General features: G+C 35.1%; 5 protein-coding genes across 6 annotated transcripts; 3 read left to right on the top strand and 2 right to left on the bottom strand.

Moving 5' to 3' along the window:
- The first annotated feature begins 345 nt into the window (after positions 1-345).
- On the top strand, positions 346-13,965 carry LOC101895949 (uncharacterized). Its single transcript, XM_005180478.3, has 9 exons — positions 346-417; positions 481-1,059; positions 1,124-1,209; positions 3,757-5,914; positions 6,285-6,474; positions 6,534-7,029; positions 8,418-8,557; positions 8,613-8,832; positions 13,471-13,965. The coding sequence occupies exons 1-9, from the start codon at positions 391-393 to the stop codon at positions 13,949-13,951; spliced, it is 4,377 nt and encodes a 1,458-aa protein (XP_005180535.1). The 5' UTR covers positions 346-390; the 3' UTR covers positions 13,952-13,965.
- Positions 10,868-12,994, bottom strand: LOC101894911 (uncharacterized). The gene is made up of 4 exons (XM_011292958.3): positions 12,561-12,994; positions 11,944-12,115; positions 11,584-11,886; positions 10,868-11,530 (listed from the first exon to the last, which is right to left on the bottom strand). Exons 1-4 carry the CDS (start codon positions 12,899-12,901, stop codon positions 11,120-11,122), a joined length of 1,227 nt encoding a protein of 408 aa, XP_011291260.1. The 5' UTR covers positions 12,902-12,994; the 3' UTR covers positions 10,868-11,119.
- Positions 13,966-14,470: 505 nt separating the features above from the next.
- LOC131803123 (uncharacterized) lies at positions 14,471-17,380 on the top strand. 2 transcript variants are annotated; one of them, XM_059124165.1, is made up of 6 exons: positions 14,471-14,878; positions 14,946-15,325; positions 15,565-15,636; positions 15,721-15,854; positions 15,910-16,161; positions 16,223-17,380. In XM_059124165.1, the coding sequence occupies exons 1-6, from the start codon at positions 14,637-14,639 to the stop codon at positions 16,358-16,360; spliced, it is 1,218 nt and encodes a 405-aa protein (XP_058980148.1). In that variant the 5' UTR covers positions 14,471-14,636; the 3' UTR covers positions 16,361-17,380. The 2 variants fall into 2 exon arrangements, with proteins under 2 accessions (XP_058980148.1, XP_058980149.1); XM_059124166.1 differs by lacking the exon at positions 15,565-15,636.
- LOC101893972 (small ribosomal subunit protein mS26) lies at positions 17,320-18,367 on the bottom strand. Its single transcript, XM_005180467.4, has 3 exons — positions 18,019-18,367; positions 17,660-17,948; positions 17,320-17,587 (listed from the first exon to the last, which is right to left on the bottom strand). The coding sequence occupies exons 1-3, from the start codon at positions 18,222-18,224 to the stop codon at positions 17,384-17,386; spliced, it is 699 nt and encodes a 232-aa protein (XP_005180524.1). The 5' UTR covers positions 18,225-18,367; the 3' UTR covers positions 17,320-17,383.
- Positions 18,368-18,594: 227 nt separating this feature from the next.
- Positions 18,595-21,189, top strand: LOC131803121 (UDP-glucosyltransferase 2-like). The gene is made up of 4 exons (XM_059124163.1): positions 18,595-19,524; positions 19,595-20,027; positions 20,084-20,315; positions 20,369-21,189. The coding sequence occupies exons 1-4, from the start codon at positions 19,043-19,045 to the stop codon at positions 21,160-21,162; spliced, it is 1,941 nt and encodes a 646-aa protein (XP_058980146.1). The 5' UTR covers positions 18,595-19,042; the 3' UTR covers positions 21,163-21,189.
- The last annotated feature ends 940 nt before the right edge of the window (positions 21,190-22,129 follow it).

Raw genomic sequence — 22,129 nt, 5'->3', positions numbered from 1 at the left:
TTCCGTTTACTTCCTTGACGTCGGTATACGCTTCCAGTATCACGGTAACGAGCGTTCGTAAATAACTTTTCTTTAAAATTGCGATTTTTAAATTTTAAATAGAAGTTTATACTTATGTGTGATAATACTGAGCTTTTCTAAACCTTTCTAAAAGAGTAAAAAATTGGTGGAATTCCAAATTTGCAAGTACATTGCAAGTAATGGTATGCAGCGCCATCTACATTTCAATGATCGGTATTTTTATTCATTAGCATACTTTTAGGATAGAAACTTAAAAAAATATTTAATTCAATTCAAATTTATTGAGTCTTTGTTTTGTCATGTCTGTTTTCCCCATTTTTCTAACTTTGACATATCTCACTTTAGAACTTTTATATATTTTTCGAAAATATGAGCTTCAGAAAATCTGTAACGGAAGTAAGAATTTTAAATTCCTTTTAAGTTTGACAACACTTTCATTTATCCAAAAATTTTATATAGCGCTCCCGCGAATCAAAGAATTACAATCTTTACTGCATCAATTTTCATGACAGCGGTCTGGAGACAATTAAAAATGTTTTTAAAAGCCAAGTACAGACCGGACTACGCCGCCCTGTCTTTATAATTGATACCGATGAAATACACACGGAATTGGAATCCGAAAAAAGGAACTCCCAAGATTCGAGAAAAAGTTTAAAACAAACCACATGCACTCGCGTTCTACAGGCCATACAAACTTGTTGCCAACAATTTGATTATGTTAACAAGAAAATAGCTGAGGAGCTCAAATTTGACATTTATCAATATTGGCTGAAGGATATTGAGGAAAAGGAAAGGGCTTCCACAATTGATGCAGCAAGTCAAAGAGATAACACGTCACTGAATTTAAAGGAGTCGGGTAAGATGAGTGCAAAAAGGAAATCCAAAGTAAATAAAACAAAACGAGCTTCCCGCAAATCGGAGGTGAGCACTAAAAATGAGGGAAAGAATGAAAAGGCTGAGGAGGAGTTGTCTTGTATCCCCGTGGTTGTGAGGGAACACAATCGTGTGGGCCAACCTGAAATGTTGTCTAAACGAAAGGTAATTCTTTGAATTTTAAAATTATTTGAAATGTTTAATTTGAAGTTTTTCTTTTTATTTTTAGTACATTGAAGATAATCCCCAAGATGGGAAGTTGTATATTATACTTCTTGGTCAATTCAATGATGATTTCTATTTGGAATTGCTAAGGTATTTATGTTCCTGATTTCCATATCAGTATTATTTTGTAATCTCTTTTTGCCCAAAACAAAACTGTTCAATATTTTCTTAAGAGGATTCGGATTTTATTCGTTCCGATACCCCATGTTACTTGCCTTTGTACCAATGTTGTTAGTCGACAATAAATTGTTATTTAAATACCAAAGTCTTAAGTTGACATGACACTTTGCCAAGCGCTGCAGCTGCAGCTCCTTCCTCTAGGAATCCTTGCAAGCATTCCCATGAGCTCGAGACCTTTGCTAAGAATTTGAAACTGAAAACTTAACAAGTGTTTGTTTTCAAAAAGAAGTTTTCCTTTTTGCATAACATGCTTAGGATAGACAACGACAACAACAAAAACAACAACATATGAAACTACTTCAGTAATTCAAATATGCATTTGGTTTTGGAAGTCAAGAGGGAAAAAGGAAGCTAAGAACGAGAATCCACTTCACTGTGTGTGCAATAACTAACCTCTTGAAGACTTGTGTGAGTTATCGATGGAGTTAGACGAAGAGGCAAATAGAGTACCCTATAAAATAAATGAGTACTCTAGAAAGTAATCTCATAAACTGCAGACCAAAAAAGGTATAGCAATCCTGGTAGGACTTCTATGTGTATAATACCTTTAGAAAGCTTTCTATGTATAGACGACCTGTAAAATGTTTAGAAGACATTCAAGAGTAGAACTTAATAAAGTCTTCTATGAAAAGAAAGCCTTTAGTATAGCATACTTTTAGGGATTCGTCTAAATACAGAAGACCATAGAAGTCCAATAACTAACCTCTTGAAGAAGTCTTAGGTGAAATTCTGCGTATAGAAGACCTTTAGAAGGTCTTCAAAGCATTAGGTAGTTTTCTATGTGAGACAGGGTGAGATAAAAAACTGCAACAAAGTCAAACGCCATTATTTTTACATTTTTTTAATTTTTATTGAATGAAAGCAAAAAATTTCGGAAATAGCATCAAATTTTAGAACGAAGTATGGACTTCAAACGGTCACTGAAATCATCACACTCTGCCCGAATACTGCTCTGCGATATTTTGGCTAATTCCCGGCGATGCGCTTGCTTGAGGTGATCGACACTTTGGTATTTTTTAGTGCCAACCTTGCTTTCCAAAATATTCCAGACACAATAGTCCAACGGATTGGTATTTGTGCGCTGGAAATGAAGCGAGGAACCTCATTTTGTAACGATTCTTGGGTGGTGCGTGCTGAGTACGATGGTGTTGAGTCCTGTTGCAATGTCCAAGGTCTGTGGCCAAAATGTTTGCGTGCCCAAGGCTTTAGTACACCCTCCATGATGCCACGGCGATTAATACGAGCGGAGAGCGACCATCTGCTGTTATGGCGGCCCACACCACCACCATGGCCGACGCTTGAGTTCTGGTGGCCAACCGAAGTTGCATGTTTTCAGCTGACCTCTTTGGCAAGTAAACACGATCATTTTGTTTGTTTACAAACTTCTGGACAACGAATGTTTTCACATCGGAGAAAACAAAATTCGACAGTTCACCACCTTCGGCCAAGCGAAGCAACTCTTTAGCTCTTTTGAGTTTATTTTCTTTCCGTCACGGTGTAAGTTCTTGCACTTTTTGGAATTCCAATGACTTTCCCCGAGCTTATTTTTTCAATATTTGCCGAATGGAATATTGCGATCTGTTCAGCTAAAAAGCCATTTTACGGCCACTGTGACGCGGGTTTTGATCAAATCGCTTCTTTACTTTCCGAACCATTTCTGCTGATGTTACTGATTTCTTCCGTCTCCGTCCACCTCCATAACGTCGGGCTACGCTACCAGTATCACGGTAACGAGCGATGGTACGCGACACATTTAAGATTTATTCACATTTAAATGCTGGAGTGCTCTAACGATAGCCACTTGTAGTTTTCCAGCCAAATATAAAGAAATCACACAATCACGCTAGAATTCCATAACGGATAACTTCTTTTCTGAAAAATTCTCACCAAAATGCTTTTGTACGTTTGTAAACAATATAATGAGCTGTCACTGGAATAATTTTAACAGCTGTCGGACGAGTGGCTTAGAAATTACAGCAGTCTGAAGCTGGTTGCACTTTTTTCATCTCATCTTGTATATTGGTATAGCTTTTGGAGGTCTTCCATGTATAGAGGAATATAGAAGATTTTTATGAAGCTTTTTTTAGGAAGATGTTAAGTAGAACTTCTAAATATAGAATACTTTTAGGAGGTATTGTATGTTAGGAAGACTTTATGTAGCATATCCTTAGGATATCTTCTATATATTCAACACCTTGGAAGGAAAGGTAACATCTCTATATGAATAATGAAAATTGCCATTGTAGGGCACTATTGAAAACTTTATCTTTAGTTGCAGACATGCATCATGTATGTCTTTGAAAATAGCATTAATTATGCAAAATTTATGTGCAACGCCAAAGTAAACCTTCTCAGACATAGAGGATAAACAGGGAGATACATGGCAACCAAACCCATTCCTAAAAGCTGTTAAGAAACGATATCAAGTGCCTAACTCCCCCCCTTTCTCCTTTGCAGATATGGTCAGCCAATTCTTGGAATCATGAATTTCATTCCCACGGAAAGCAATTACGATCTGCTAATAAACAATACAAAATTGCGTTCATTTATCGAATCGACATTGGAATCCATTGGCAATTCCACCTATGAATTCCGCCAGATAGTGTCAATGAAGCCTGTGGGTCTCTTCACACATCAGTTATCGATTCTTTCACCCTGCATGGCGAGCAAATTGCAAAGAGATATTTTTGATCAATTTTCATGGTCGGTTTATGATATTGAGATGTTATATCACCATTATGAGCTATACTACTATAAACCATTTCACCTTTACAATGTAAACCTACCCTTGGAGGTGGATTTAAGAGAAACCCAAGAAATTGCAGAATCCCTTAATTTGCAAGGACATTTTCAAAACACTACCCTATCCGGCTCTAGTTCGGATTTCGCCAACATTGCCGTGTATTTGAATAGTTTGCTGAATACTTGTGGCCCTCTCGATCTAAGTTACAATGGCACTGAATTCAGTTTCCCAATACCAGAGAATGGCGGAACTAGACCCGCCAGTTCCATTTTCTCAAACATTGCCAAGATACGAAAATTTGGACGTTTCTTTGTGGATGGAGGCAATGAATTCTTTAATAATATGCTAATGTATAACGAACCTCAAGGAGTTCAAAACCTAAGACCAATATGTCTTGATTATTATTTGTGGAAGCCTTATGTTATAAAAAGCCACTCAAAAGAGTTGGGAATAGCCAAAACTATGGCAACTCTGGAGGAAGTTATACCCTTACCTGGCTATATACAACTTTATCTCAACGAAGATAGCTGCAAACAAAAAATGTTCGAGCTACTTGAGAAACATGACAATTTCGAGATAAAAGATATGGGAAACTATTTTAAAATTTATACTTTTTATGAAACCCATAACTCCATAGAGGAGTCCGAGCAAATGTTCATTTTACCCAGTCGTCTGTGTTTTCGGGACTTTACTTTATTTCAAAAGGAAGAGTTTCTTGAAAATCTCATCACTCCAGAAATGCGTAAAGCCTCTCTGGAAGAAGCCAGGAGACAATCTCTGGAACAAGGTGGCCTTGAAAAGAAAATGGAAATGTTACAACTTGATGAAGAGATTTTCATAAGACCCAATTCGTTAAAGGCCTTAAAATTGCTGGAAGCAAAATCCAGTGCAGATTCGGTGAGTCCACAAGCTAAGGAACGTCGCAGTAGTCGCCTTAAAAGTAGACAGTATAATAAGAAACTCTCCGTAAAAGAAGATAGACGTCAGTCCCAGGATTGGGTGGGGCTACCTCCCGGACATCCCCTATTGAAGGGCTATAATTTGGAGGATATACGTCAAGAAATTAAATTGAAAACCTCAAAATATTATTTTGATCATGGCCAAATGGAGTTGTATGAGGAGAGATGGTGTTTCCAAGACATGAATCAGACCCTGAAATTCGCTATAAAAGATTGTCACTTGTTTCTCAATCGTCCTCGGTTTCAGGATAAGGGAATCAGTAATAATATTCGCCTGGAAACCCAAGATAATGTTAATATAAGAATTTTCAATGAAATAGAAGCCAATGCCCGCATTGTCATGAATTATCCCAATGGGTTAAGTGTTTACCACCATGAAATGCATTCTGAGCAGATTTGGAGTAGTGATTCCACATTTAATGGCGAAAGGCAACGAATTGTAACCCCTTATGGGGTGGTGATTGTTTTCTTCAAAGTAAATGATGTTATTGTCATAATGCGTTACAATGGAGAAGTCTACAGATTGTATCAACACGATCTGGAGGAGGGAGAGGAAGATAATATTTTAAACGAATTTAGCAATAATCAAAGCTCCGAGAATATAGATCCAAATGGCCAAGGAGATTATCAGCGAAAAAGGCTGAAAATAAACAATAATGCCAAGCTGAACAATGATGCCAAGCTGAACAATGATGCCAAGTTGAACAATGATGCCAAGAATTTCTCTAGCAGTGATGCCACAATTTTCAATAACTCTTCAAACACAACTAATTGGGGAGAAGCTTTGAAAGCTTCCATTGATGATGAACTGAAGTTTCTTTTCCACATTTGCACGTTATATAGACTCAGTTACATGCACCTTGGAATAACCACATCTCAGGGAAAAAGGTTCCACGTAACCAGACAGGGGAAGGTAAATGTATGGATGAACTTATGGTAGAAGAATACAGGTAGTCGTATCTAATCAGCTGGACAATGAACTGTCAAACCAACTTTGACATTGAAAATTTTGATCGAAAAATTATTCAAATTTGTAAAAATTGTTGAAAAATACATATCATAACAATCTCCAATTGGCGTAGTATAAGAAAACGTATAAATATCTACTTATTTTTGACAAAACATTTTAACGATTTTGACATATCAATGTTCCCAATCGTTTATGCATCTACCTGTATTCTTCTACCATGGATGAACTACATAATATTTATTTATTTGATTTTTTCAATAATTTCATTATTTTTTTTAATATTTTCTTCTACCAAAACATATTTCTCTCCAAGGTTTTCGAAGAGAAACCCTGTATCATACAAGAATGGCATGATTATTTTGCCAACGAGAGCTACTGTCAACGTGACGATGGTATCAAAATGATTTGGACTAGTAACGCTCTCAGATGTTATCATGCAGAGGGCACTGTTTTTACTACAGAAACTGAAGAGAAAACGCTCTCTTTTGGCTCAGATGAATTTGGTGGGTATTAGGGACTTGAGAATGGACTATTTTTTATTTCTACATCCCCTTCTTCCCAGACAGCCAAATTTCTCAAAGCTCTTCACATATTTTATGTGAGGAAGAAGAAGATATTGAAAATGGTTTGAAATCTGAAAATATGAAACGTTTTCCCCATTTCAAAGCCATGAGCACAGAATGCCCTGAAGAGTATGAAGACGAGAGATTCGTTAATTATATTTGCAACAGGTTCTGGATGCAGCATGCTTCATATGCTGAGGTACATACTAAATGGTTGGACACTTCCGCTTCCAACCAGTCACCCATAATCATGGAAATTTTGGGTATTAATGGTATTATTTCATATACACTCCCTGGGGATTCCAATCAAAGGAACTCATGCGAAAAGCATTATGCCATGAAAGATCAGGAAGGAGCCACTGAAAAAGCAATGCAGTTAGTTGTTCACCTTTGGATTGGAGATTGCTTACATTTTTCTGTGGATGAGGATGGTCTTGAGATTTCTGTGATATTGGAACGAAAATCTCTTTTAGAGGATGAGCAGAATATTGAAAGGTAATCTTTAGTTTGTGACACTACTCTATAGGAAATGTCACATCCACTTATTTATTTTACAACAAAAAACCTCTGGACTCTGAAACTAATCTTATTTGCTGAAGATGAATTCTATTTCACTGTAGATGGCCCCTCGGCTTATCTACTCTACTGTATATGGCCCCTCGGCTCATCTACTCTACTGTAGATGACCCCAGGGCTCATCTACTCCACTGTAGAAGATCCCAGGGCTCATCTAGTCTACTTTAGATGACCCCTGGGCTCATCTACGCTACTATAGGTGACCTCTGGGCTCATCTACTCTGCTGTAGATGACCCCTGGGCTCATCTACTCTACTGTAGATGACCCATGGGCTCATCTACTCTACTGTAGATGGCCCCTGGGCTCATCTACTCTACTGTAGATGATCCCTGAGGCTCATCTACTCTACTGTAGATGATCCCTGAGGCTCATCTACTCTACTGTAGATGACCCCTAGGCTCATCTACTCTACTGCAGATGACCCCTGGGCTCATCTACTTGTTTTTGAACTTGTCTACTTTACTCGTATGCAAAAATTTTGTCCTTTGTTCCACTGTACATATATTTTACCAAAATGCATTTTTAATAACATAGCTATTAAAATCCCTTGAAAACTTTATAAAACCGTTATCGAAAGAAATACATTTACCTACAAAGCTGCTATGCAACCAGTGAAAATTAACGACTATGTAGACTAGAAATCCCTTGACTCAAAGACGATCGTTAATTCTGTGTCATTCGTTAAGAAAATACGAGTTCCTTTAACAATACCCTTGAGAGAGGCCCCCATTTCGACTTAACCGAGTGGAGAAAATTTGCAGCATATCTGGCTGAGGACATTTCGTCATGCAAGAAGAACATTGCTTCCATATCTGGCCACACATCCACTCTCTGTGACATAATGTCATTGTTGGGTGATGATACTTTGCATTTATGATTAGTGCGGAGCAGTGTTGGACATGAATACAGATGATGATAATGACGGCAATGGTGATGTGATGTGTTCCAAATGCATTGTGCCACGGATGCTGTCAATGATAGTTGTTGTTGTTGTTTTTGTTCTGTTGACGGTGTGGAAGAACGTTAATAACGGCAAAGGTTTAGCTTGAAATGTCTGGAATGCATTATTATCTTTTGCTCTGAACATTATTATGCAAATGAAAATGTTTTATCAAGTGGAAAATTGTCAGTCAGTTAAGACGTACATACAGCAAACCGCAAATTATCCCGGAGAAATGCTAAGAAAGAAAAAAAACGTCCCAGAGTGCTGCTCACACATTGTTTTCAAATTCAAATTAACATAAAAATAAATGTGTATTCATCTTGCCTTTTCGCCTCCACCTTATTTTTATCTTTATCCTTGCAGGGATTCCTTAGTGCTGCGATTGTCATATGCAGATTGTTTAACGGATGTTTTCAAACATTGGGTAAATCAAATTGCCACATTTTACCAATATAATGGTCAAATAAATAGGCAACTATATTTTGTGGAGAAACAGGGAAAGGGTAAGGAGCGGTAATTTTATATTCGCATTGGATTTTATAAATGTTTTTGTTTAAGGGTTTGAATTCCTTGAAGCTTTGCCTCAATCATGTGGTTATATACTTAACTGTGGTAACTGTATTTTTGATGCCCAAGAATTGAAAACCATTAACGAAATGATGGAACACAAAATCGAGTACTTTCAACAAGATATGAAGAAATTTCCAAGGTTTCACTGCACTACCAGCAAAAAACCTAACAAAGATGACATTTATTTTCCTATAATAAGTAGTCTAAGGTAAGTTAAAAATATTTCAGATAGAAGTTTTTGTAGAACTTGCTTAAATTTATTTCCTTTACAACAATCCACTTTCTTCAAAATATTTTAAAGCATATAACAAATGCTCTTGAACCCTTGGATTGTCATACATTGGTATGCGCATCTTTGCCAATTCCTCGGCATTCTTAAATGTTTCCGAAGTGAGACTCTTCGATGTGGTTTTATCCAATGCATCCATTGGAAATTCGCTTAATGTTACATATATGCCAATTATTTCACAACGTTTTAATTCCAGCAAAATACCTCTCCAACTGGGTATAGCATCGGTGGGATATTGGTTCTCCAATAATGTTTCTTTTAAATTGTGATAATAGGTTTGCAGTAATTTCTTTCTATTATTCTTTAGAACCGGCAATTCTAAACTCGTGTAAAGGAAACAACTCAAATCATAACCACAGCTGGCCCAAAAGGTTTCTTGGAAATCCACCTAAAATTTAGAATATATGTTTTTTATAAAAATTTCAAAAGATTCCCCATTCAAAACTTACAAATAATGCATCCATGGGTTCCTGAGACTCCTTGTCATACTTTAAAAGTATATTGTTTACCCACATGTCTCCATGATTTATGACATTAAAACTGCTGTTGGCGGGATCCACTGCTTGCTTTGCCAAATCATTGAATCTATTTTTAAGTTCATGTAGTCTTGGCTTTAAATGTTCATATCCTGGCCAATTTTGAGTCATATTTGCCACATAATCGAAACCTCCAAAGATAATGGCTTCACCCACAGCATCCAAATATCCTTTGGCTAATTGAGATTTTCTCAGGCTGTCAACTACTTGGGGGAACTGAAAGAATTTTCTTAGCCCATTTGGTTACATTTTGTATTGTTTATTTCAAAACTTACCCGTTTCTGATATAATATAGAGGCCGCATGATATTTTCCCAATTTCTTCATCACCAAATGACCTTGGGCTGCATTCAATCCCTTCACTCTATCGGCACAATAGTAACCCAATGCATTTAAATTTTCCAGAACATAAAATTCTTGGTGTCCTCGGTGTTCAGTTAGGAAGCATCTGAAAATAAAGTGTATTAAAACGATTAATAATTTCCATTGTCTTTTTTTATTAACTCATTAATAGTTTCATAAATCCCTTTGCTTTCTCTTCTCTTAACACGAATTACGGTTTTTATTCTCTTTGATTATCAGAATACCACATGAGCTCTTGAAACCTCTCTGTTTACTTTTACCATTAACCATAGCAGGCTCACAGTTTACATGATTTACTTAGCCCTGCTTTAATTAATATGTTTTAGCCGATTAATAAATATTACATTAAATGTTTAAAAATAAAATATTAATATGTACAATTAAAACACTTACGTTGCAAACAGTTTCTCCTTTTCTCTTTCCTCCAGAACATTCAAATATGTTTCCATAACTGGCAGGACTTTCGTAAGCATCAAACTTTCATTTGTCCCAATCTTTGTTATTTCTTCTTTTAGAATTTTTAAAATAAACGATGTCTGCTTTTTATCATTGCCATTCAATTCGTATTGAACGTTCACCACATAGATGTCACTGCAAAAGTTTTCGCCATTCTCTGATAAAATCTTAAAATCACTAGCTTTTATTTTCACACATTCGGCAGTGGTTTGATGTATTTCACACACAACACGAACGATAAGAGCTTCGTCGGCAAGTTTAGGTACTATAGGTGCAACCATATTTAATGGGAGGGGAAATGTATGTGCTATTCTCCGTCAATAGAACTTGACTGAAGGGCGATTTTGCTATAACTGAACTATACATTGGTTACACAAAAGCTTGTAGATAAACCTTAATTGCTCACTATTGTGAAATAAAATTAGTGAGTATTGTTTGTGGCTCCCAAAAGCTATTGTTTGTCACAAAAACAAAATGGAATAATTAAAGGTAAAAAACGAAAAAATAAAAATATTGTAATTTAATTTTTTTAATGCACCTACATTTATTTTCTTATTAAATATTCCAAAAAAAGGACGATCTAGAACCTGCAGGATTCTACTACTATTTTTGTAATTTTTTTAGATTTCATACGGAAAAACTTGGTAGTCGTGGTAACATTGTTACATTCTTTCAAGCTCTGGAATAAAATATATATTAATTTATCCATTGCATTTACACAAATCAGATATAGTAAAAGGTTTTTTTGCTGTACAAAAAATGCGTAGCTGGATATTATTATTTAAAATATGGTTACTTTGAATTAATTCTACCATGGCTCCAACATTCTGTAGTAATACAATTTCAATTACTTTACAACAATCCACTCTCTTCAAAACATTTCAATGTATACAATAAATTATCCTTGACTCTTTGATTGGCATACATTGGGGTACGCATCTTTGACATTTCCTCGGGGTTTTCAAACGTTTCCAATGTGAAATGTTTCGATGATGTCTTATCCAAGGCAATTATTGGTAATTCACATAACGAGACATACAAAGCAATTAATTCACAATGTTTGACTTCCGCCAAAACATCATCCAAACTGGGAATATTATCCACCTCAAATCTACTCTCCACCAAAGCTTTTCTTAGAGCCTCACAATAGGTTTGCAACAAATCTTCTTTCTTTTCCTGCAAAACTGGCAATTCCAAACTTGTATACAGGAAATAATTCAAATCGAAACCACAACTGCCCCAGAATGTATTTTGAAAATCCACCTTGAATGGGAATATTTGTAGAAACATGTTTTTCATTTATAACTAAAACTTACAAAAACAACATCTAGTGGGTTTTGGGTATCTTTGTCATACTTAAAAAGCATGTTATTTACCCACAAGTCTCCATGGGTAATAACGTTTAAAGTGCTCCTAGAGGGATCCACCACTTGCTTCACCAAATCATTAAAGCCATTTTTAAGATTAAGCAGCCTAGGTGCCAAGTGTTGGTATCCCGGCCATTTTTCAATCATATTTGCCACATATTCAAAACCTCCAAAGGCAATTGCTTCGGCCACAACATCTGCTGCTCCTTTGGCAAAATGGGATTTTTCAAGACTGTCAACAATGTCAGGGAACTGTAATGATTCAATTTTGTTAACGAGATTACATTCTTCAAATTCAATTCAATGTACCTCTTTCTGATATAAAATTGAGGCCGCATGGTATTTTGCAATTTTTTGCATTACCATGTGACCCTCGACTTCGTTCAAACCTTTCACACGATCGCCACACATATAGCCCAAAGTATTTAAATTCTCCAGAAGATAGAACTCATGTTTTCCTTGGCGTTCAGTTAAAAAACATCTGAATTGTAAAGTTATAGAAGAAAATAATGACTGAAATTAATACTTGGTGTTTCATTATAATCGAGTTACTCTGTTTATATTTTAGTCATTAACTCTCTTAATAATTTCTCTTTGTTACGGTTATCGAAGTTTAGACAGAGAAATGTAAAGAGACACGCAAGAGATTACTGCTTGGTTTACAAAAATGTCATTTAGAGAGTTTAATGTATATTAATAATAATAATAATAATAATAATAGTAATAATAATAATAATAATAATAATAATAATAATAATAATAATAATAATAATAATAATAATAATAATAATAATAATAATAATAATAATAATAATAATAATAATAATAATAATAATAATAATAATAATAATAATAATAATAATAATAATAATAATAATAATAATAATAACAATAATAAAAATAAACCTGCATCGTTTACTACTCACTTGGCAAATAATTTGTCGGTCCCTTTCCCCTCCACAGTGTTCAAATACCCTTCCATAACCGGTAATACTTCGGTAAACATTAACTGTTCGTTGGTTCCAATTTCGGCAATTTCCGGTATCATTAGTTTTAAAATAAAAGACTTTTGCATGGCATTGCCGTTTATTTCGTAGTTTACATCGACTTCATAGATGTCACTGCAAAAATTTTCACCATTCGCTGAAGATAATTTAAAATCACAAGCTTTTATTTCAATACACTCAACAGTTGTTTTATGAGCTTCACACAATGCACGCACAATGCGAGCTTCGTTAAGAAGAGTAGGCACCAAGGGTGATGACATTACTGGCGGGGAGAATTATGTACGCAAAAAAGAACAACAAAGCGTCCTCCGTCAATCGAACTTTACTCATAAGTGAATAAACTATAACTAAACTTTTCATTGCAGCGTTATCTAAAATAGTGTTGCCAGACTCAAAATTTCACCTAGCATTGCGAAATAAACAAATGTTATAGGGTAAATATTTTTGGATGATTGATAAAAATTCTAATAATAAGACGAGAGTATTTATTTATTTTAAATACAAACAACTGTCATTTCTATTTAATAACAAATAATTTTGAAATTACATAACATTGCTATTGAGAAATTATTTTTGTTATCTCATGGTCAAAATATATATTCATATATATCATGTATACACAAATCGGAGATGGGTCACGGATATTCTCATTTGAAATGAGTTTATATTGAAATAATTGCACACTGGGGTAGATATATTCTGCCAACTGTCACACAGCTTAAAATTGTTTATCTTAAAGTAAATAATAAATTAATAATTAATGATAAACTAAGTCTTAGAACTTAAAAAGCCAAATTTTAAGGAAAAAATTTAAATTTATTTCTTTTAGAGTTTATTGCAAAATACCAACCCAGCTGCAAAACTCCCAAAATATTTGCCAATTTATGGAAACACTTGAAAATGTCGAATTTAAAAAATTGCAATCTAAAATGAAAGAACTTGTTGAATTCCATTTACGACCCCAATCGGCTCTTAAAGTCAAACGAAATTTTAGCATCGCAGCATGGCAAAAACGCCATCAACAACACGAAAAGCGTAAAGCTGTGGAATTACAAAGGAGGGGCCTGTATCATGCAATGATTAAACATCGTAAATATCCAAAATATTTTGATTTTATGTCGATCTATGAAGGTCATGTACGTTATCTGAACTTCTTTGAATTTCTGTTATCAAAATGTAAAAATGAAGAAGTTAAGCGGGAAGAAGTATATTGGGATTTGAAAAAAGAAACAAACAATGTAAATTCATTAAACTCAAAATCAAGACGTTCCAAATCTTCTTGTAAATATGGTACTTATGATGAACCATAAGATTTCCGTTTTTATGCTCCATATGTGTATGTTTATATATATTTAATTAAATAAAGAAATTACATATCAAAATAAGAATTAATATTTAAAGAATAGACTCTTTAAAATGTTTAAGAACCGAATACTCGATTAACTTCGTCGAAGATGTCCCTAAATTCCAGACAGCTGTTTTTTTTTTTAAATCCTGCAGCATGGTTTCTCTCGATCTTTATCACCCTTATATTTGTTAAAAAAAAGTTAACGGCGTCAAAATGACTACCTAAAGCCGGCCTCGAGTTGAAGAAACTTACTCCCCCGGTTCATTTAATGAATGTGGCCAACGGTTCGATTTCCCATGTCTCATTCGTAAACAACAGAGGTCCCTCGGGGATTTTGCTTTCTCGTTCTTTTTTATCGGGCATTTCTTTTTTATTTCTTATTTGGCAAACAATCGATGTCAATGTCGATAGTAACGATAAGATACTTTAAAAGAGGTTATCGATTGTTGACTTTTTCTTTTGTAATTATCGAAAGAAATGGCTATACTCGTGGTATAATTCCAAATGTATAGGATCAATTGACTTCCTGAGGATTTTTTAACAATTTTAAATTTTGAATAGTTTGTACCGAAAGTGCTAATAATTATATAGTGTATTTAGAATATTAAGAATAAAACGCACAATAGAACCGAAAATAAGTTAAATCTATGTCCACAAGTAATGAGAAAAAGCCTGCCTCAAAAATGCCAGCTGTCAACAATGCGGTTCCTTCTGTTACTCCCATTGAGGGGAATGTTAAACTTGAAACCAGCTCTCCCATAGTGAATGGAATCACTAAATTATCCTCACTGACTCCGGCCAGGGACTTGACTTTGGGCGGTAGGGGAAGCTCCACAGCGGCCAAAAAAGTATTTCTGCCAAATCTCAACGTGGTTAGAAACAAGAATACGTAAGTTCAAATGTAGTGTCATCATCATCGTCCCGAATATCTATTTTATGTATTTTCCTTAATACAGCAATGTTAAAACCTCGAAAGATACCACACAAATGCGTGGTCGTGGCCGGGGGCGTGGTGCAGACAGAGGTGCTGGTAGGGGCGGAAGTCGTGGCGGCAGAGGTGGTGCTTCAAATTTGATACAGACTGCGGGCGTTTTCTCTGAAGGAGCTGGAGCTGTGAACATACGCAAAACAACAAATTCGTCAGGATACTCCAGAGATGTGGATGACTCACCATCAGCCATGCGTAAACCCACCATATTTAAAACAGAAAAGAAAATGGATTTAAAGGCTGAATTAGCTAGAGATAAAGATATACTAAGAGGCCTAGATGATGATGAGGAAGAAGATGATGAACAAAAGACTGATATGGATAGAATACCTGTGCTACTGAATGAGGGTAAGTGGTATATTTAAATGCATTTTTACGGGAATTTGAGCAAGCAATATGGCCTGAGCCCAACGACCCATAAATGCTGCCAAAACATCCTATATTAGTTCAGAAGTTCACCGAAGGACTTCTATTAACATTTCGAAGTACCTTCCGAATGGACTATTTCATTAAATGAATGAATTTCGTTTAATACCATTGTCCTTGCCCTATTTCCTCTAAAAAATATTTGGATTTTCTAACTAAAGCCAAATGGAAGTACATAAAACCCGAAATAAAAACCGAAGTCTCTAACACTCAATCATCCTTATCAAGTGAAGGTAATTTATGAGTATCCCCATCAAACATATCGCCCCTAATATTCGCACCAATATGTTTACTAACCGTTTATTTTTATTTAACAGATGCTGTGGCCATAGCATCACAAATCCAGTCAATGCACGTTGCTCAGCAACAAAATCGCCCATTGCCTCGTTATCCCCAGTCATTGGACGAACTTTTAAATAATACATCAGATTCCAAAATATTCCTAATGCAGGTAAGTTAACATAACAATTGCCATTTTCTCTAATTAATAAAGTGTTTCCTTCCAGCTGCCGGATACTTTACCATGTGTAGATGATGACAATGATTCACCAGAGATAACAAAATCTCCTAATGAAGATCCTAAAGCACCTGCACCCGCCATTGAAAATCAGAAAAAAACTGTCAAAGAACATATTCTTAAGAAAATGGAAGAGGGTCAAGTGGGGCGTTTGATACGCTATAAATCCGGTAAAACGAAACTAGTTTTAGGAGAAACACAATTTGACTTGGACATTGGCATGGAAACTGGTTTTCTACAGGTATTATTCCAGAAAAATATTGCATATATTCAGAACATTTTTAATTTTCATTTGGTTGCAGGATTTAATGTCAATCAGCTGTAATCGAGAGGAACGAAGCGGTAATATGATTAATTTAGGACCCATACAAGCCAAAATCACAGCCACTCCTGACTGGGAACATTTACTAAAACAGCCTCTATCGGATGGTAAACTATAGCACATGCTATCTGTATGTTGTGCTCTTATTGGCATGTTTATTTGTTTCCTTAAACAATTCGTCGTGTATATAAAAACGAAAATACGTTTTAGTAATGATTTTTGTTATTGGCCTTTTATAGCATGTTTCCATTGGAAACCGAACAACGTTGTTCGCTCTCAGAATTAAGTACACGAATTAACCCGTTCATACGGCACGATTCGTAATTCATAGTAAAATAATTCCTTTTTTCAAAAATTTTGTTTCTTGATTTTAATGGGAATTTATACTAAAATACATTAAATTCTCACTAATATGAATAAAAGAAATGATTGTTTATCTCCCAAATATGTATTATATCAATAATTTTATAATTTTCATTCACGTTTTCAACTTTTTGTGTAAATCTTGACATTTTGAACATATTTTTGTGTTTTTCCATTTTTAAATTCTACTGGAGAGACACTTGTCAAACATTTTTTCTGCCAATAGAAACATTTTGAAAATATTGCCTCTTTTGTTTGCAGTTTTCTGTGGAAATTTCATCTCGTGGACCAAATGCGTACTTCGAATGAAAGAGAAAACAAAATTTACTTTCGTTTGAATGTACATACGCCATTCAACATTGTAGTTTTCATACATAATTTTCAGTCTTCCCAAAAATTTTTAAATTTTCATTAAATTTTTCTATTTTTAATTTTAAATGTCATAATTTATTTTTTCGATAAATGCTCTCATTTGTTAGGGATGGGACATATTTTTTCGTTGTTCTGAGAGTGATTTGAATTGAACAACGTACAAATATGAGTGTTCGCTCAGGAAATTTTGTGTGAAGAATTAGGTAGTTTTTTCATAGTTAAGGGTCAAACAACGAATAGAGAGCGAATCAAGTGCAGTGGAAACGCCACATTATTCTAAAGAGCTCTGAAATTATTCTGCATTTTTCCACATCATCTTCAAAAGAAAAATAAAACAAATGATTAGCTATGTTAGAGACTCCACTGATGTAACAATAAAAATACAGCTGAGACTTAAAATAAACCTTTAGTTTTGGGCTTCAATGCGTTCTTCTGTAGACTCTAAAAGGTTTTGATTTCCACCGCCAGTGGTATTTCCGGGAGTTGTTGAACGGCCGTGATACAGATTACCTTGCAAATCTATGGAGAAATTATAATCGATAGGATTTGCCAAGGCCTGTTCGATGGCAGCATCTAGATTTTCTCGGGTAATGAATGTCTTGGAAAGTTCCTAGAGTGTGAGGATAAATTTAGTTTAATAATTGCTCTACAAAATTGTTGAACCAGTCTTCAACTGTTTTACCTTTTCTTTCCTCACTAAAGCTTCAATCTTTTCCATTCTTTCCTCTTCTCTTTCTTCGGCCAGTCTTAATCTTTCTTGTACATATTGCTGCTTTTCTTGGTGCTCCCTGGCCAAACGTTGCTCACGCAGAGCAGCTACTTCTCTATTCCATTTCTCATTCTCTTGCAAGCAACGTTGGAATTCTGCTTCTTCCTGCTCAGGAGTCAAAACGAAATGATCTGCTGAGGATGTTTCGGCAATGCGTTGATTCTCCTCCCTCAAATACTGTCTTACGGAACGTAATTGTGTTCTAAAAATAATAACAAGGGGAAGTTATTGGGTCAAATCGTTATTTAGCTGAACATATCGAGATAAATTACTTGTAATTGTTGTGAAGACGTAAAAGTTCTGCCTTTTCTTCGGGCGATTGTTGTTTTCTTTCCGGCACACGAAACAATTTACTTTTGGCCGTAGGCAACCAACGGGGCTTGCGTCTCCAACGGACAAATTCCAATGAGAATCCGGAACTACCTACTTTGCCTTCCGTAGCGAGACGGCTAAGTATTCCAGACGAGGCCCTTAACATATTGATATATACTTAGCCAAGGAACCAAGGAAGAGATGCACGCACGTTGAGGAGACGAGTTTGTCGGTGTTACGCGATTTTAGGGACATGTAGATCGACTTTAGAGCATCAAGAGATTTGATTTTGTAAATGTGATGGGAAAGCAGAACAAAGGCCTTGCATTATGTGTTTCGACCGATAAGGCCGATATGCAAATGTAACTTTTCATGCGTTGAACTGATGTGAAGTTTATTCTGAATTTTAGTGAAGCATAGAGTGTTGTGCCAGTATAAATTTTAAATACGAAATAGAAATGTATTTAAATAGTGAACACTATTACCATCCGTAACGATATTGACGACATATATCGTATAAAACTCCCAGCTGTGTTGGTCATCGTTTTAGGGATGTATAGTTGATAAGTCAAAAGTCGATAAATGAATTAGTCAAAAGTCGGACTGTATAACACTAGTTTGTTTACCATCCTATCTGTCATCTATTTTGCAAATTCGAAAAAATACAAAAGATATACGCGTATTAAAACGTAAACCAATTATACATTAATTTTTTATTACACAATTTTTGCATAAATTATTAACGTTATGTAAATCCAAAGCATTTATATACGAATACTACCAAACCAAGGCGTTGTCACAAAAAGAAACGCAAAGCAATTGTAGCAAAACAGGATTTGACCACGTATCTTTTTGGGAAAATCGAGAGGGGCATGGAAAAACTTGCTTAACAACATTGCCAGCCAACACCTACACATCACAAAAATTGGTGCGGATTCAAATAAAAGCAGATATGGCCTCCTAAAATAAGACTGAAATACAAAAATGTTAAAACTCAAGGAGTTCTTGAAAGGATGTTGCTTGATTTTATGGCTTGTACTAAGTTCCATGCCACAATGCCATGGAACTCATGTACTGGCAGTTTTGCCAAGCGTTTGGAAATCTCATTACTTATTTGGTTATCATTTGCTGGAGCAAATGGTGCAACAAAGAAATTACTCAGTTACTTTGGTAAGCCCTTATAAAGGGGGTGGTCGTGAAAAAAGTTCCACAGAAATGGATGATCCCAGATTTAAGGAAATACAAATTGATGGATTGCTGGAGAATTGGACGGAGATGGGGCTGAGCTTTGACATTGAAGAAATGTACAGCAAATCTGTTTTGGAACATTTTACACGTTTGATGTATGCCACCACTAGTAACACAGATGCATTGTTACAAAGTCCAAAGGTGCGTGAGTTGCTGCATTCACAACAACAGTTCGACTTGCTAGTTGTGGATTTATTCTTAAGTGATGCTTTAATGGGGTGAGTAGAACTTCAAAGCTAACTTCACTATCTATGCATTTATTGATTTTTATTTTTTCTTAACCCACAGATTATCGTTTTTCTATCAAATACCTACTGTAGTAATAAGTCCAAGTGGCTCCAACACTTGGCTCAATCAACGTTTCGGCAATTCTCAAAATGCCGCCTTAGATCCTAGTAATTTTCTCGCCTACTCAAAACACATGACCCTATGGCAACGTAGTGTAAACACGTTAATGGTTATGTTTGAGAAGTTAACTTATTCCTTTTTCCATATGATCTCTCAACAAGTTGTCTACACAAAACACTTTGAACCTCTTTGCCAAAACTCCCCCTGGTGTTATTCTTTACCCGACCACAAGGACCTCATTCAAAACCTATCATTAGCTTTAATCAATACACATCCTGTTCTACAATATCCTAGAGCATTTTTGCCCAATATGTTAACTATAGCTGGAGTCCATCTCAAAAATGATAATGACAATGAGCTTGTTTTACCCACGGTAAGTAATGCGAACACAAATTAGAGAATCTTGGAATTTATCGTTTCTATTTACAGCATTTGAAGGAATTTATTGAAGAAGCTGTCCAGGGGGTGGTCTATATTAGCTTTGGAGCCAATGTTTATGACTTTCCCCAGGAAAAAATAGAGTTGTTTTTAGATGTCTTTGAAACACTGCCCAATATGCGTTTTATTGTCAAATACGATGAAGACGAGCCTTTGGAAATGACTTTGAATGTAAGCAGCAAAGTTATGGTACAAAACTGGTGGCCCCAACAAGCTATACTGGGTAAGTATTCCAAACAAATATCTTAAAAATTGAAATTAGTTTTGCTCTTTTAGCTCACAATAATGTTAAGCTGTTTATAAGTTCCTGCGGCTTTATGAGTGTAACTGAAGCAATAAATTTTGTCAAACCTATTTTGGCTATACCCATAACACCAGAGCAACATGTCCTGGCTAGAAACCTACAAGAACAAGGTTCAGCCTTTATATTAAATTATAATGATCTATCCTATGATCAACTTTTGTTTGCTATAAACGAAACATTGACCAACACCAAGAAATACCACGACTCGTTGTCGGTACTTAAATCTCAACTCACCGAAGATATACTGGGATTGAAACCAATGGATAAAGTTATAAATGCAATTGAAATGACACTCACGACCAAAGGCCTGAAATATCTGAAAACACATTCTCACCATCTGAATTTCTGGAGTTCAATACTTATGGATGTCATGCTTATTTTGCTATTTGGCCTGTTGGCTATTTTGGCCATTCCCTTCCTTTTGACCAGTTGCATTTTGCGTAAATCCTATCAAAATCAATCGACGACCAACCTTACCATGTTAAAAAATCAAATACGTTATCAGCGCCAGGTAAATGATTTCCTCAGCAATTGCTCTAATCCGAAGCATAGACATGCAAATGAAAGTGGTGAAGACTTGTCTTTAAAAACGGTGCGTCGTTCATCTTCAAACTCGGATTTGCAGCGTAAGCGTTTATCCTCAGCTTGTTCACATAGTTCCTCATGTTTTTATTGCTCTTCGGGTTCATCGTCAGCACCGGGCACACCTTTAACACGAGAATCGCCCTCCTTCAGCAAATCACTGGAATCAAATGACACTCAATAAGTAGAATTTTTTGAAAAAAAAGAAAAACATATGAGATATATAATAATATGGAACTGTAGTCTACATACATCTACGAGTATATACTGTATAGGGTATAAGTGAGATACGTTTGTATTGATTTATTTTATATGTAATTGTTGTTTTATTAATATTTGTGTGTTTTAGACTAAGAAAAAAAGAGAACGATATCAATCACATTTTTAACGAATTTATGGTCAAATTCATAGATATACAAAAATATGTAAGATTCTTGTATATAAAAATATAATGGAACCTTAATATTAAATGCTGGATTTTTGCAATTGATATGTTTACTTTTTCGGCATCACATGGTTTTAGTCTATATAGATGTTATTGTTTATATTTTAACTAACTTTATAATTACTCAAAATTATTAATATTTGTTATCATCTGTGTATTTATTATAATATTAGATGTAAAAACTAACTTTAATCAAAATTGATATAAACAACTCTATATTGGTTTTAAAGTCATATATTGGTTGATTTCTTTTTCTTGTCGAATTAAGTGAATAGATAACCTTATTAAGCGTTGATTCACATTTCGAAAGAAATCAGTTGTTACATGTTGCCAGAGTCTTTTTATCACAATGATAAACTTATTCTTGGCTAGACGTAGTATAAGCGTGGATTGTCTAAATTACTGTAATAGGAATTACTTTAACCGGGAAGAATGACAGAGGAAACTAGTATATATCAACATATGAAAAGCTGATAATCATGCTGCTATTCTTCACTCGTATGTGAATTTTTTCGGGCACGGAACGGTTTTTTTTTTTTTTTTTTTTTTGGTTTTAATTGATTGTTGGATAGGTACCCGTAGTACCTATGTACCAAGACTGGTTATTTTAGTTCGGTTAGTGAATATTGGATAGTGAATCACCAGAAAGGTTCACTTTGTGAATATATGTGTATTTGATTGCAATGTTGATTGAAGATAGTGAGTT

Source organism: Musca domestica, unplaced genomic scaffold, assembly GCF_030504385.1.
Source record: "Musca domestica strain aabys unplaced genomic scaffold, Musca_domestica.polishedcontigs.V.1.1 27, whole genome shotgun sequence".
Taxonomy (NCBI): domain Eukaryota; kingdom Metazoa; phylum Arthropoda; class Insecta; order Diptera; family Muscidae; genus Musca; species Musca domestica.
The sequence above is the reverse complement of the archived record's forward strand: the minus strand, read 5'-3'. Positions and strand labels throughout refer to the sequence as shown.

Coding starts and splice junctions, on each gene's coding strand:
- LOC101894911 (XM_011292958.3), bottom strand. CDS start 12,901: ATGTCATCACCCTTGGTGCCTACTCTTCTTAACGAAGCTCGCATTGTG. Junction 12,116..12,560: donor ACCGACAAATTATTTGCCAA/GTGAGTAGTAAA, acceptor TTTACAATTCAG/ATGTTTTTTAACTGAACGCC. Junction 11,531..11,583: donor ACCCACTAGATGTTGTTTTT/GTAAGTTTTAGT, acceptor TTCCCATTCAAG/GTGGATTTTCAAAATACATT.
- LOC101895949 (XM_005180478.3), top strand. CDS start 391: ATGAGCTTCAGAAAATCTGTAACGGAA. Junction 418..480: donor TCAGAAAATCTGTAACGGAA/GTAAGAATTTTA, acceptor AATTTTATATAG/CGCTCCCGCGAATCAAAGAA. Junction 8,558..8,612: donor TGTGGAGAAACAGGGAAAGG/GTAAGGAGCGGT, acceptor TTTTTGTTTAAG/GGTTTGAATTCCTTGAAGCT.
- LOC101893972 (XM_005180467.4), bottom strand. CDS start 18,224: ATGTTAAGGGCCTCGTCTGGAATACTTAGCCGTCTCGCTACGGAAGGC. Junction 17,949..18,018: donor CGTCTTCACAACAATTACAA/GTAATTTATCTC, acceptor TATTATTTTTAG/AACACAATTACGTTCCGTAA. Junction 17,588..17,659: donor CTTTAGTGAGGAAAGAAAAG/GTAAAACAGTTG, acceptor CTCACACTCTAG/GAACTTTCCAAGACATTCAT.
- LOC131803121 (XM_059124163.1), top strand. CDS start 19,043: ATGTTAAAACTCAAGGAGTTCTTGAAAGGATGTTGCTTGATTTTATGG. Junction 19,525..19,594: donor TTAAGTGATGCTTTAATGGG/GTGAGTAGAACT, acceptor CTTAACCCACAG/ATTATCGTTTTTCTATCAAA. Junction 20,316..20,368: donor GCCCCAACAAGCTATACTGG/GTAAGTATTCCA, acceptor TTGCTCTTTTAG/CTCACAATAATGTTAAGCTG.
- LOC131803123 (XM_059124165.1), top strand. CDS start 14,637: ATGTCCACAAGTAATGAGAAAAAGCCTGCCTCAAAAATGCCAGCTGTC. Junction 15,855..15,909: donor CCAAAATATTCCTAATGCAG/GTAAGTTAACAT, acceptor GTTTCCTTCCAG/CTGCCGGATACTTTACCATG. Junction 16,162..16,222: donor TGGAAACTGGTTTTCTACAG/GTATTATTCCAG, acceptor ATTTGGTTGCAG/GATTTAATGTCAATCAGCTG.